We start from the raw sequence: 15,012 nt of genomic DNA, 5'->3' as shown, positions 1-15,012 counted from the left end.
TTTTTCGTACACCATTTTCTAGGAAACCTTTCCTGGTAACTCAACCTGACACTCAACGTGTAAAAATTGTAGCCCTTCGCAATGCAGTCAGCAATGCCTGCTTATGAAGCAATCCAGTCATGAATCTGTGTTTACATATATACTCCTCAAGCCATCTTACGACGTGTGATGGTGGGTGCTTCGCTTACCACACTCATTTCCTCCTCTCCTCTGTTCCATTTCCAAATCGCGAGTGCGAAGAACGACTGTCCATATGCGTCCCAGTGTCTCTTATTTTATCATCGAGTTCATTTTGTGAAACGTACTTGCGATGACGTGATATGTAGCGCGACTCTTCTTGGAACTTACGCTAACGAATTTTCAACTGTACATCTCTATTCCATTAGAACTACTGACAGCCTTGTGAGAGCCAGTCCTGACAAAACTCTACTATCTGGTGAGCAAGATGTATGAGACAGGCGAAATACCCTCAGACTTCAATAAGAATATAATAATTCCAATCCCAAAGAAAGCAGGTGTTGACAGATGTGAAAATTACCGAACTATCAGTTTAATAAGTCACAGCTGTAAAATACTAACGCCAATTATTTACAGACGAATGGAAAAACTGGTAGAAGCCGACCTCGGGGAAGATCAGTTTGGATTCCGTAGAAATATTGGAACACGTGAGGCAGTACTGACCCTACGACTTATCTTAGAAGCTAGACTAAGGAAAGGCAAACTTACGTTTCTAGCATTTGTAGACTTAGAGAAAGCTTTTGACAATGTTGACTGGAATACTCTCTTTCAAATGCTGAAGGTAGCAGGAGCGAAAGGCTATTTACAATTTGTACAGAAACCAGATGGCACTTATAAGAGTGGAAGGACATGAAAGAGAAGCAGTGGTTCGGAAGAAAGTGAGACAGGGTTGTAGCCCCTCCCCGATGTTATTCAATCTGTATATTGAGCAAGCAGTGAAGGAAACAAAAGAAAAATTCAGAGTAGGTATTAAAATCCAGGGAGAAGAAATAAAAACGGTGAGGTTCGCCGATGACATTGTAATTCTGCCAGAGACAGCAAAGGACTTGGAAGAGCAGTTGAACGGAATGGATAGTGTCTTGAAAGGAGGATATAGGACGAACATCAACAAAAGCAAAACGAGGATAATGGAATGTAGTCGAATTAAGTCGGGTAATGCTGAGGGAATTAGATTAGGAAATGAGACACTTAAAGTAGTAAAGGAGTTTTGCTATTGGGGAGCACAATAGCTGATGATAGTCGTGGTAGAGAGGATATAAAATGTAGACTGGCAATGGCAAGGAAACGTTTCTGAAGAAGAGAAATTTGTTAACATCGGGTATAGATTTAAGTGTCAGGAAGTCGTTTCTGAAAGTATTTGTTTGAGGTGTAGCCATGTATGGACGTGAAACACGGACGATAAATAGTTTGGACAAGAAGAGAATAGAAGCTTTCGAAATATGGTGCTACAGAAGAATGCTGAAGATTAGATGGGTAGATCACATAACTAATGAGGAGGTATTGAATAGGATTGGGGAGAAGAGGAGTTTGTGGCTCAACGTGACTAGAAGAAGGGATCAGTTGGTAGGACACATTCTGAGGCATCAAGGGATCACCAATTTAGTATTGGAGGGCAGCCTGGAGGGTAAAAATGGTAGAGGGAGACCAAGAGATGACTACACTAAACCGATTCAGAAGGATGTAGGTTGCAGTAGGTACTGGGAGATGAAGAAGCTTGCACAGGATAGAGTAGCATGGAGAGCTGCATCAAACCAGTCTCAGGACTGAAGACCACAACAACAACATCTCTATATGATATGGCACACTTCTTTTGTAGTGCCTGTCAGTGGCTTTACTGCGCAACTCCGTAACGCTCTCGCGCTGCTATGCGCTCCCGCGACGATGATGATGATGTTGTTTGGTTTGTGGGGTGCTCAACTGCGCGGTCATCAGTACACGTACAAAGTCCCAATTTTTATACACTCCAATTTTTTTACACAGTCCAATCCAGCCACAGTCAAAAATGATGATGATTATGATGAAATGACGAGTACAAATACCCAGTCCCCGAACACAGAAAATTCCCAACACTGTCGGAAAGCGAACCCGGGACCCCGTGATCCAGAGGCAGCAACGCTAGCTACTAGATCACGAGCTGAGGACGCGCTCTCGTGACGATAAAATTCTTTTGGGTATACTGCCGTGTCATCTTATAAAATGTTTTTTAGCGTTTTTAGTATTTTATATGATGACGTGACAGTGCTCACATGAGAATTTTATGAGACTGAAAGAAGCTGCTGAAGCCTACATAATTAAATCAGTGCCGCTCTTCGCTGGATCTTGTTACTCCATCTGTTCTGTTAACCCTTCCTGGTAAGCGGTGAATGCTGCTGCCATTTAGAACACGTTCGATGAGCATGTGTATTTTCCATGGAGGACCGACTCCAACCCTGATGAACAGCTACACATCACCTACAACGAGCCTGGCAATTCTTTGGAAGGAGCCTCCAATCCCCTGCAAGTTCATAACGGTTCCTTGTATAAAAATAGTCGATATGCGACTTACGTTCGTCGACTCTGTTCTGCAACGTCTAGAATGTACTGTCTGAGTACGACTCCTGAAATCCAAGATCGCTCTTACAGAAAGTCGTATGGATTATTACTGAACCACTATTTTTACGCTCATTACGTTGTTTAAACTAGTACACGGCTCGGTGGTTTGAATCATCGCGGTTACTCTCCTGTCATAGAGCTCTACACATATTTTAGGAGTTTTCATTTTTCATCATCCTTTTCCCTTTGCTTCTACAGGGTTTTTATAATTAATCTTTAGCTGCAGGAGAGGGCCCCATGAAAATGAGTGATAGAGTGACAATGAAATTTTATGGAAAACTTTTTAAGGACATGCGGAAGAAAAACAACGAGTAAACCACGAAAAGAAACATTTTAATTTTCATATGAGAGGACAACATTTCTTAATTGCGTCCCATGTTTACGTTCCAGGTTACAAACGTTGCTCAATGTAACGACCATCTGCACGACAGTCTGGAACAGCACTACTGATATCATTTCACAGTTGTTGGTTGCAGCAGTTTTCGAACGGTGGACGATTGAATGTTCATCAGACGTGACACAGTTCGTGCACTGCTTGATGATCGCACATTGCGTCCAGCTTTCTCATCCGTGGCAACAGTAACTTCTTCAACTATCTGTGGCACAGTTGGCCGTTGACTTCTCGCAGGAGACATTTCCAAAACTACAGATATTTCGAATTTTCGAATCATGTTCTTCAACCCCAGTGTAGAAAGAGATCTCTCAGTATTTCTTTAAATCTTCGATGCCCGCGAAGAACAGTAGAACTATTGCCGTTGTTTTGATAAAACAGCGCCGGCCGGTGTGGCCGAGTGGTTCTAGGCGCTTCAGTCTGAAACCGCGCGACCGCTACGGTGGCAGGTTCGAATCCGGCCTCGGGCATGGATGTGTGTGACGTCCTTAGGTTAGTTCGGTTTAAGTAGTTCTAAGTTCTAGGGGACTGATGACCTCAGATGTTAAGTCCCGTAGTGCTCAGAGTCATTTGATAAAAAAGCTTTACATATTTAAGGCCCCGCTCAACTTGTCCAGATCCAGGCCGACCGTCTGTAACTGCATTGCACAATGACACTTGTGCTTCAACTATACCCCACCGTACCAGTACCGGCGCCCGTCACCAAGCCAGAACACTTAGCTCTACTAACAACGCAAATCCTACAGCACACAGTCCTTTAAAGTTTGGTCCCCGTACGATAAATAGCTTTCCGTTTACAATGGCTCAAGTAGCGAAAGTAGAAGACGCGTATTCGTACAAATTGTGGGACTTCACACGTTGATGTTTCTAATATCTCTTGTAGCAACTACTAAGCAAATTTGGTAACACACTAGTCGTTATTGACCTTTGTTACAAAGACAGCAATCGTCGGGTTTAAGAATGTTCTACATCTACATCTACATCCATACTCCGCAAGCCACCTGACGGTGTGTGGCGGAGGATACCTTGAGTACCTCTATCAGTTCTCCCTTCTATTCCAGTCTTGTACTGTTCGTGGAAAGAAGGATTGTCGGTATGCTTTTGTGTGGGTTCTAATCTCTCTGATTTTATCCTCATGGTCTCTTCGCGAGATATACGTAGGAGGGAGCAATATACTGCTTGACTCTTCGGTGAAGGTATGTTCTCGAAACTTTAACAAAAGCCCGTACCGAGCTACTGAGCGTCTCTCCTGCAGAGTCTTCCATTGGAGTTTATCTATCATCTCCGTAACGCTTTCGCGATTACTAAATGATCTTGTAACGAAGCGCGCTGCTCTACGTTGGATCTTCTCTATCTCTTCTATCAACCCTGTCTGGTACGGATCCCACACTGCTGAGCAGTATTCAAGCAGTGGGCGAACAAGCGTACTGTAACCTACTTCCTTTGTTGTCGGATTGCATTTCCTTAGGATTCTTCCAATGAATCTCAGTCTGGCATCTGCTTTACCGACGATCAACTTTATATGATCACTCAATTTTAAATCACTCCTAATACGTACTCCCAGATAATTTATGGAATTAACTGCTTCCAGTTGCTGACCTGCTATTTTGTAGCTAAATGATAAGGGATCTATGTTTCTATGTATTCGCAGCAAATTACACTTGTCTACATTGAGATTCAATTGCCATTCCCTGCACCATGCGTCAATTCGCTGCAGATCCTCCTGCATTTCAGTACAATTTTCCATTGTTACAACCTCTCGATACACACAGTATCACCTGCAAAAAGCCTCAGTGAACTTCCGACGTCATCCACAAGGTCATTTATGTATATTGTGAATAGCAACGGTCCTATGACACTCCCCTGCGGCACACCTGAAATCACTCTTACTTCGGAAGACTTCTCTCCATTGAGAATGACATGCTGCGTTCTGTTATCTAGGAACTCTTCAATCCAATCACACAATTGGTCTGATAGTCCATATGCTCTTACTTTGTTCATTAAAAGACTGTGGGGAACTGTATCTAAAGCCTTGCGGAAGTCAAGAAACACGGCATCTACCTGTGAACCCATGTCTATGGCCCTCTGAGTCTCGTGGACGAATAGCGCGAGCTAGGTTTCACACGACCGTCTTTTTCGAAACCCACGCTGGTTCCTACAGAGTAGATTTCTAGTCTCCAGAAAAGTCATTATACTCCAACATAGTACGTGTTCCAAAATTCTACAACTGATCGACGTTAGAGATATAGGTCGATAGTTGTACACATCTGTTCGACGTCCCTTCTTGAAAACGGGGATGACCTGTGCCCTTTTCCAATCCTTTGGAACGCTGTTCATGTTATTCACTATGAAAAAAAGACTTTCTTAATTTTTCTTTTAATCGATGGACACGATACGGCATCCATTCCTTTTACAGCGGATGATTAACCACAAAGAGCTGAGCTTCGCCGCTTTAGCGTTATCCTGCATGCTAGGGCCTAAGGACTGCAGCCTCTGAGGGCGTCGGAAACACTCACCTCACTTCCTCCACTACTTTCCATACTGCAGCCAACCACAACTTTCACTTCGGACGACACTTAGCTAGTATGAAGAGATAAGGACTAATGATGGACGCGACTCACAGAAGAGTGAGTAGCTGCTGGCGCTCACCTTGTACTCGGGGTGGTCCTTCTTGTGGGCGTTTCGGAGCCTCTCTGCCTCCTCGATGAACGGCTGTTTCTCCTCCTCACTCAGAATCCTGCGGCACAGGAGGAACACGGTTAACTACACACAAAGACAAGCACACTGTACATATTCATAACCATCCCTTAGGTATTACACGGTCCAATCACATCAAGGGTGATCACGGCCTGTGTTCGACGTCAACGTGCGATAATCAGACGGCATATGGCAACACATGCAGTGGAGGGTCTATAAAGCGTGTCGGGGGGACGTGGAAAGCGATGCACTTGTTGTCGTGATGCAGAAACGGATATATTTACCCGATGCCCAAAAGAGCATGGTCATTGACTCTCGGGCCAAGGGTGGTAGCGTTTCCGAATGGCTAAGCTTGTAAAGTATTCGCGTTTTCGCCTTGTTAAAGTATACCACGCATGGCAGAACAACGCTATCCTAAACCGGCACAAAGGCAACTATGGTGCATCACTGGCCACAGATGTCAGGGATGGACGATGACTGCAGAGATGAGTCGGGCGAATAGACGTGCAACTGTTGAGTAACAGACCGCCCACATGAACCACGGGGCTACTAATAGTGTATCCTCAACCCTTGCAACTATCGTTGCAGCGTATGCGTCTCTCCAGCTGACTGCTGCTCGTAGGCGACGAAGGCTGGAATTCGCACGCCAGCACCTCAACAGGAAGTCCGAATGGCATCAGGTGGCCTTTTCTGATGAATCAAGTTTTAAGTTCCATCGGTCAGATGTTACATCGGCGTGAAACTCCTGAAAGCAAACACCCTGTAACAATCGTCGGAAGGGTCCAAGCCCGTTATGGTCTGGGAAATGTTTTAGTGGCATTCCCTGGGCGATCTCGTCTTTCTGGAAGGCACAATTGATCAACACAAGTATGCCATATCCACCCCTGCATGAAGTTTGTTTTTCCTCGTCACACTGGCATCTACCAGGAGGACAACGCAACGTATTGCAGATCACATGCGTGGTTAGAATAGCACCAAGATGAGTTTACTCTACTCCCTTGGCCATCAAACTCCCCGGATTAAAACCTAATCAGGACTCTATGGGACCACCTCGACCGGGCTGCTCGTGCCGTAACTCCTCGACTGGAGGATGCTCACTGGAGTCGGCATGGCTCCACATCCCTCTTAATATTTTCCAGAACCACATGAGTCTCTTCTTGCACGTCTCGCAGAAGTCCATGCTGAAGAGGTGGTTACTCAGACTTGACAGTTGGTCACATTAATGTAACTGGACAGTGTGAATGCGTGGGTTTGGTCACCGGTAGTGTGATGTGTAGAACATGCGGCATCCTGTACATCGTCAAGGGCTGCTTCAGTAGCGAGGTTTCCAATTTTGTTGCATTGTAGCATAACACTGGTAATTTCGAGGAAAATTATTAAATAATTAGCATATTATTAGTTCTAGAACCTTGTTGCTATTATGTGGCGTCTGATTCTAGTCTTGTAAGAGTTTTATCGAGGACAGAGGTCTTGCAACACCAAACAACGAATATCGTATGATTATAGGTGTCACCAGTTTATTACAACACATGCTACAAATTGTCATTAAATGTTAAAGTCGTACGGATCATGGGATACAATGAGCTCTGGCTGTGAAGGCCAGTTAATTACCAAGGGTTTACCGAGCACTCTTTGAATTTTACTAGCTCTGAGGCGGTGCCATACAGTAAGGTATCTCACAGTTGGCGCAGCCGCGCGGGGTAGCCACGCGGTCTTAGGCGCCTTGCCACGGTTCGCACGCCTTCCCCCGTCGGATATTCGAGTCCTCGCTCGGGAATCGGTGTGTTGTTGTCCTTAGCGTAATTTAGATTAAGTTAGATTAAGTAATGTGTAAGCCTAGGGACCGATGACCTCAGCAGTTTGGTCCCATGGGAACTTACCACTACCACAGTTGGCGCAGTGTCTCTCAGCTGTACAGTCGTATATCCTGTGCTCTAGGCGAGCCTATTGCATTAGATTGGATCATTCTTATACAGGAAATATAGAAACTGTTTCATTGAAACAATAATGTTATTAAATGGCTGACATCTGGGTATAGTTGTTCATGTTGTATATTAATGACCTTGCAGAAAACATTAACAGTGACCTCACACCTTTTGCAGATGATGTAATTTCCTGTAATACTGCAGATACTGCAAAAATATTCAATCAGAATTTGGTAAGACTTCAAAGCGGTGAAAAGACTGGAAACTTGTTTTAAATTTTCAGAAATGTGGAATTGCAACTCACTAAACGAAAAAACGTTGTATCCTGGGACATAATATCAGTGAGTCACAACTGGAGTCAGTCAACGGAACACATCTAGCTGTGTGTATTAGTGGATGTATTAAGAGCCCTATTAAAGGTTTCACTTTTATTTACATATTATTCCAGAAAGGACGAAAAGATCATAATATTACCTTGTAGCCGCGCGGGATTAGCGGAGCGGTCTAGGGCGCTGCAGTCATGGACTGTGCGGGTGGTCCCGGCGGAGGTTCGAGTCCTCCCTCGGGCATGGTTGTGTGTGTCCTTAGGATAATTTAGGTTAAGTGGTGTGTAAGCTTAGGGACTGATGACCTTAGCAGTTAAGTCCCATAATATTTCACACACATTTGAAATTTTTTTTTGATACCTTGTAGTCTTATTTTTGTTTGTTTCGGTGCAATAAATATAGACAGTCTCGCTTACTTGTCTTTTTTTGTTATTTGCAGCAATTTAATTAAAGTATACCCCTTCGTTACTTAGTTCACTTTTCCGGAAAATAGTGTAAATTTCAATTACTCTGGTTCAGACTACTTGCTCAAGTGGTTTGTTTACATACAGTTGCATATAGTCCAGATTTTTATCATCCTTTTTTATTGTTTCTTGGTAATTTATTCAACTTCTTCTTACCGAATAATTGTATTACCATGAATCAAAAGTGCCTAAGTTGGCGCAGGAGTTCCAGCGTATGGCGTGATAAATTCTATAGCATTTTCTTCCATCTGAGTGACTGTTGCATCGTGGGAACTGGGAAAGTTAATGAAGGTCTTCAGTGGCTTTACAAGATAAATACTGGAGACAGGAAGATAGTGGAAAAGGGGGAAAAATTTCTGCCATTCAGGACGCGTTAGAAAAGACTCTGAAAGGTCTGGACTAGTTGAAGAAGGAGAAGGGCAAAGAAAGAAATGAGAAGTGGGAACAAATAATAGAAGGAATAGTTATAGGATTTCCTCTGGCAGCTTTGCAGGCAACGTGAGAAAGTACATTTGATCTGCTGCTTCTGTCAGAGACGAATGAGTCTAAAGGTGGTTTGGGTGTAGAGAGGACACAAAGAAGGATATAAGGAAGGCAGAAAAGAGAAAGAAAGTTTTGTTGTTAGGCAATTCTCACGCTAGAGGAGTTGGCCAGCATTTAGAGGATGAACTAGGATCAGAATATCAGGTCACCAATACTTTTAAACCTAGTTCTGCTCTAGGACAGGCGATAGAGAATTTAAACTGTGTAAACATTTCGCCAAAGAAGACACCGTGGTTACAACGGATGGCGCGAGCAGTACTACTGACAGAGATCATGCGTACAATATAAGAGGGTGACCTGTTAAAGATAGTATCAGCATTTGAGACATACAGTTGTTGAATTTGTGTCTGTTCTGAACCAACATTAGTGACCTCATTTGAACTCTTCTGTCAGAATGTCAGCGAAGGGTCACATGCTGGTGCGATTCCTGTCAGTTCTGTCGGTAAATGGGGCTATACTTCAAAAATGTTCAAATGTGTGTGAAATCTTATGGGACTTAACTGCTAAGGTCATCAGTCCCTAAACTTACGCACTACTTAACCTAAATTATCCTAAGGACAAACACACACACCCATGCCCGAGGGAGAGCTCGAACCTCCGCCGGGACCAGCCGCACAGTGCTATACTTCAGTTCATCGGGAAGGGGAAGGGTAAACTGACTGCTCTAGGAGCGAAAACGTAAGGGAGGGATGATGACCCTGTCATAAGTGGTAAAATCCCAGTGGCTACAGGTGTCGGAGCAGCTACTTTTTTTTTTTTTTTTTTTTTTTTTGGGCTATGGGGACAGAAAGAAACCAAATATTCAGAGAGGTTAGGATTCAAGCAAATCTTCAGTTGGGGAAAGAAACTAAACAGCATGTCCCAGAAACTGCATCGCTACAAACAGATGTTTCCGCAATCATTAGGAATTTCATTTCCATCCACTAATACCTCAGTCAGTGAGAAATGCCAGTTATCTGTATTGATTCGGAATATTCGAAGTGGCATTAACGAACTACTGCTTTGCATTCGCGAACTGGCGTATTCAAACTGAGTTGACATAATCTGCCTCTCTGAACGTTACAGGAATTAGGTTAGCATCATATTTCTATAGAGCAGAAATTTATGACTTATTCTGAGGTATATGGCATCGCCTTCTTTCTCCAGTTTTGTAGAGCAGAAATGGAGAAAGGAGGCGTTGCCAGATGCCCCAGAAAAAGTAATAAATTTAAGAACAAAGGCATTCATAAATTTTGATTGTGGCAGCATATGGAAATATGCGTGACAGAAGCAGAATTGGGTGACAAATTCTTTATGGTAGTAAGTGTATACCCAGAACCCTCAGGTAATTTTAATCTGTTTGTAAATCACCTTGAGGCTCCATTGACCCATTTAATGTAGTGATCGATAGTGATTTTGATATAAATTTTTCTAAAAATTATTCCGGTAGGAATTTACTGCATGTTGTAACATAGGCATTCAACTTAATTCCTACCGTAAACGTCTCAACTAGAGTAGCTAATTGCTCAAAAACAGCCACTGACAATATATTTATAGAGATATTTAATGAGTAAAATTATGTTACGAAACCAATACCGTAGCCAGTATACTGAATACAGTAACTTAGACAGCAAAGCAAATGCGTTTGGAGAAAAAGATAGTTAAATCAGGTAACTAAATATAGTCAATATAGGATGTAGTAAAGAAGGTGACAGGCAGACCTAAGATGAAGATGAGCAGATAGCATTAAGGGTATTAATACAACGTATGGTATCAACGTTCGATACCACACTTGTTAGGGATTGCAGTTATCGACCGCGGTCCGTATTAGTATCACTGGACCTGCGAGTTGAGACTAGCGCCGCTCCGCGGCTTACAAGTCTCTAGCGTGCGCTCGGCCACTCTTGCTCGGGACGGCAAATATGAAAGCAGAATAACCTTCAGCTAATAGAAAGCAACCTCTAACAAGGCGCTTAGTTAAAGTACGGCCTATGTGATGCCTCTATAGCTCTCTGTTTATAATTATATTCCTCTTGACCATGAAGACTCCTGTGCCACCAGTTAAGTAAAATATATTATTTTTTACCAACGACTTCTAATTATGTTAGTCGTTGTAGACCCAGACCATGCAGCCAGTTCCATATCGACTTCACTGACGAACCTGCTGTATATGCAAAGAAGAGATTTGTATGTTTCTATTTAGCATTGGTCACCAGTCATTCACATTGGCGACGATTTGTTCGCCGTCGTCATGACACATTGATATCAGCTGCCTGCAGTTTAGCAATACATTTTGAACAAGTATGTCATAACTGTTACTGAGAAGATGGCTTTCTTAGGATCAGTAGATGTTGCTCAGATAAACCACCACAAATAAGTTCAGTAATATGGATATGACCCTGACCACAACAGGTGGAGGAATGTCCACATTAAAATTTTTAAATTAAAATGATTCTAGTGTTTGTGATAAAGGTCAACATAATCAGTTCCAGAGTGTTCTACAGAGGTAACATTATTAAGTTATTTGTCTAACCAATTATTTATCACTACAAAATTTCCCAACTGGCCGCGGAAAATATTCGTGGAAGAGAGACAGGAGCGCGCATTGCACTCCTCCCTGTTCGCCTTTTCCGATGTTTCCATCGACGTTTGGCTCGCCTCGGGTTTACAACTCAACGCCGCAGACGAATGAAAAGTTTTGCTTACTTCGTCCATGCGCAAAGACGTTTCCAGTCTGAGTGTGAAGTTAAGGCCCTTGTACTTATGCGCTTACCGAGAGTGGGGGAAACAGCTCCGCTGAGGGAAGTATGGTAGAAATGTCACACGGAAGTTAAGGGGCCCTCACATGTTGAATATTACTGCCAATGCGTCAATAAAATGACCGTCTGAGAGTCAGCGTTATCGAATTGTCAATACTAGAAATATTAACGAACAGTATTGATGCCAGACAAAATATTATCAGCCATACCAATGCGTAGCGAGCACGTGGGGGGCGAGCATTACCGGTTTGACAATTCGCCGTTCTGTTGTTCGCATTTTTGCAGCTTGACTTCTGTATAATGCAGCAGATATATGCTAAACTCATAATGGCTTCATTAGTGCTACAGAAACCGCCACTGCATATGCGATCATTCATCAGAATTATTTTTGGATTAGTATTCAAAAAATTCTTGCTAACAGTGTTTCAAATTTTGTTTGTCTCCACAAACTCCCGAATGACCTGCCTGTGACCAAAAATGGCAAAATTACTGTACTTATAATTACTTGTCGACTGGAACTGGCTATCTCACAGCCATATTTCGTTTTTCCATTCCTTCTCGTATTAACATTAGTAAACAACTCTTGTCCGCTGTGAACTTATTATAACAATGCAACTGTTGGAAGAACAGGTGATTTATAATGAGTCGTCTGCAAACATTTGTTATTACAGGCTTTTATTTTTCCATGATAATATTTAAAGATGCTTGGCTTCCCATCTTCAGATGTTTACATTTATTTAAGTTTCGTTAACATTGTTTCTTTACTAACAGCGTTGCAGAATTTTGCAGCGGAAGTTTTTAAGACGGTTATTGCTTGAGGGCTCGCTGAAAAGTAATGCCTCCGAATTTCTTATGTGAAAACTCTTAAAGCATCTTAAATAAAACAAACGGTATTAACATTCTACTTCTTATTCATCATCTCAGCATGTTTGCAGCCCCCTGCCAGTAGAGGGCTGCGAATTGTATGATGTTACATAGCGCGTGTAACAAAGCTGTGTCGGTGCGTGAAAAGCAGCGTGCTGCAATCGAGTTCGGAATTCGAAGAGTTCGTCCTCACACGGAGCACCCTCTCTTTCAGCATGACAATCCCAAACCACACATGAACGCTGCGACATCTGTAACAATACGACTTCTTCGGTTCACTGGCATCGACCATCTATCATACAATTCCGACTTGGCCCCGTCAGATTTTCATCTGTTTCCAAAACTTAAAGAACACCTGCGAGGACTTCACTTTGATAGTGATGAAGGAATGCATGGAGAGGTGAAGGTCTAGCTCCGTCAACAGAGTCAAAACGTTCTACAATGACGGTATCATCAAACTGATCTCTCGTTGGGAGAAATGAATTCGTCACCAGGGTGAAAATGTTGAGAAATAAATATGTAAACATGAAGAATAAAGATGCAGATTGTTAATAAGGATTATTTTATTTTCAAAGCTTTAAGTGTTATCATATAAAAGAATCGGAGGCATTAGTTTTCAGCACGCTCTCGAAAAATATCAAAATTAAAGAAACAATGGTCACGACGGGTAAATAAGTGTAAACACTTGGAGATGGGGTGAACATGAAATGTATGTACTCACAAAAACGCGTGTCTTAAAGCGTAATTTGTTGGCACGGTGTGTCGTGAAAGAGGTGTCATTCATATCAGGACGTTGTGCCATAAATATCCCTTTTTTGTGAATGTACAGTATATGATACTTTTTTGTTTTGTACCATGTTCTTCATACTGTGTGTTCGGAAATTCCGTTACAGACTTCTAGGGCTTGTAGAGGAGAGTGAGCACATAATATTTGAAACAGGAACCAATGTCCTCAAACATATTATTTTCATTTTACGACGGTTCCAATTCAGATGATTAATTCATCCATTTCTGCATGAGGAGCTGAATTATATGTGACGTGGTACAATATTAGGTAACAATTCGAGAGGAAATATAACGAAGCATCCATTTATCACTTAAGCACATTTATCTGTATTAACAATTGAAAGGGCTCTGCCCTTTTTACGATGACAATTTTTACGATGTTTTGGCCATAAATATGCGCGAATTTGATAAATGTACTCAACCTCTGTAAACTCGATATAATCGTACTCCTTATACGACTGTCTTCGAGACCAGAGATGTTGGTCAAAGAGATTAACTTTGCTTTGTCAGAGAGTAGCAACAGCAGTGTGTCTGATTCCATAGGTGTACCCACTGATCGCACCTGAAGATGGCGGCCAGATGGACCGCCGAAATATCGTGTAGTGAAGACGATCGTATCCGGCAACATACTCGTGAAGAGCATAAGCAATAGCAGAGTGTGGTGGACAGTCTGGGAATGTACTTCATTTAAAAAGGATGGAACTTGACTGCTGTGTAGTGGAGACGGCATTATTTAGAAAAGGTTTTGCAATATGTTTTGACGAAAGATATTGAGCAAATGAGATTATATTAATGGAAGAATGATAAAAGCCAACTTTTAAGATAATCCAGTGTTTTTTCACATTTGTAACTGTGAAGCTTATCATTGTTAGAACATTGTATATGGTTGAAGTTTGCTTTAGAAAATTTGTAATGCAGTATAAGGTCTTGTCTTATAGTTGAAACAAGTATCAAGTGGGGGGGGGGGGGCAGTTACACATAGAGTTATTAAGAAATATCTTACCAACCTGTCTAGATGTGAGAACTTTTTGAAAAGGCGCACTGTTATTATGGCTTAATGGAGCACAGTTAAACTTGAGATCTTTCTTCTCACTTATCAGTAGCTAAGATTAGTTCCCCGTGTACGACAAGCTTTTATGAAAATTTGTAAGATAACCGTCTTACGTTGCAGATCGCAGGTACAACAAATGAAATTTGATGTTTGACAGTCACATTATTATTCCTGATAGAAGTCGCAGAGCAGATGAGCGTACAGTGTGCACAGGTGGGCCAATACATTTAATTGCCATCAGAATTCATGTCCACTGAAGGGCACAGTGATTGTCAGAGTTTATTTATGAAAATAATATCAGTATCAGTTCAGAGGCTTAACACTGATAAAAGATTTCAGTAAAGTGCTATCTTTTGAATTTTCAAGCAGTTATATCAAAAAGTCAGATGCATTTATTTTTATGTTCATTTGCTGTGTAATTATAACAACAATTATGGTACAGTGATTATTTGCAAGACTAAAGATAAAGATTAACAATATTCAAACTGAGTTCTTTGTTTTGCAGTTGTTTGATGTACTGGCTAGCCTGAATTTCGCACCGTGTGGCATGAGCTCCACATATTTCCGTTCAAAAATAAATTTCCACACAGTTGTATTGTCATGCATTGATCTTTACA

The 15,012-nt window shown here is 42.0% G+C and overlaps 1 protein-coding gene across 1 annotated transcript in view; it reads right to left on the bottom strand.

Moving 5' to 3' along the window:
• LOC126252465 (transcription factor SOX-8-like) overlaps nt 1-15,012 on the bottom strand; it is an 83,380-nt gene that overhangs the window by 40,103 nt on the left and 28,265 nt on the right. The window contains exon 2 of the mRNA XM_049953361.1: nt 5,651-5,738. Coding sequence (XP_049809318.1) covers nt 5,651-5,738 — 88 coding nt within the window. The remainder of the gene's footprint in view (nt 1-5,650; nt 5,739-15,012) is intronic.

The sequence above is a fragment of the Schistocerca nitens genome, chromosome 4 (assembly GCF_023898315.1).
Source record: "Schistocerca nitens isolate TAMUIC-IGC-003100 chromosome 4, iqSchNite1.1, whole genome shotgun sequence".
Taxonomy (NCBI): Eukaryota; Metazoa; Arthropoda; class Insecta; order Orthoptera; family Acrididae; genus Schistocerca; species Schistocerca nitens.
The sequence above is the reverse complement of the archived record's forward strand: the minus strand, read 5'-3'. Positions and strand labels throughout refer to the sequence as shown.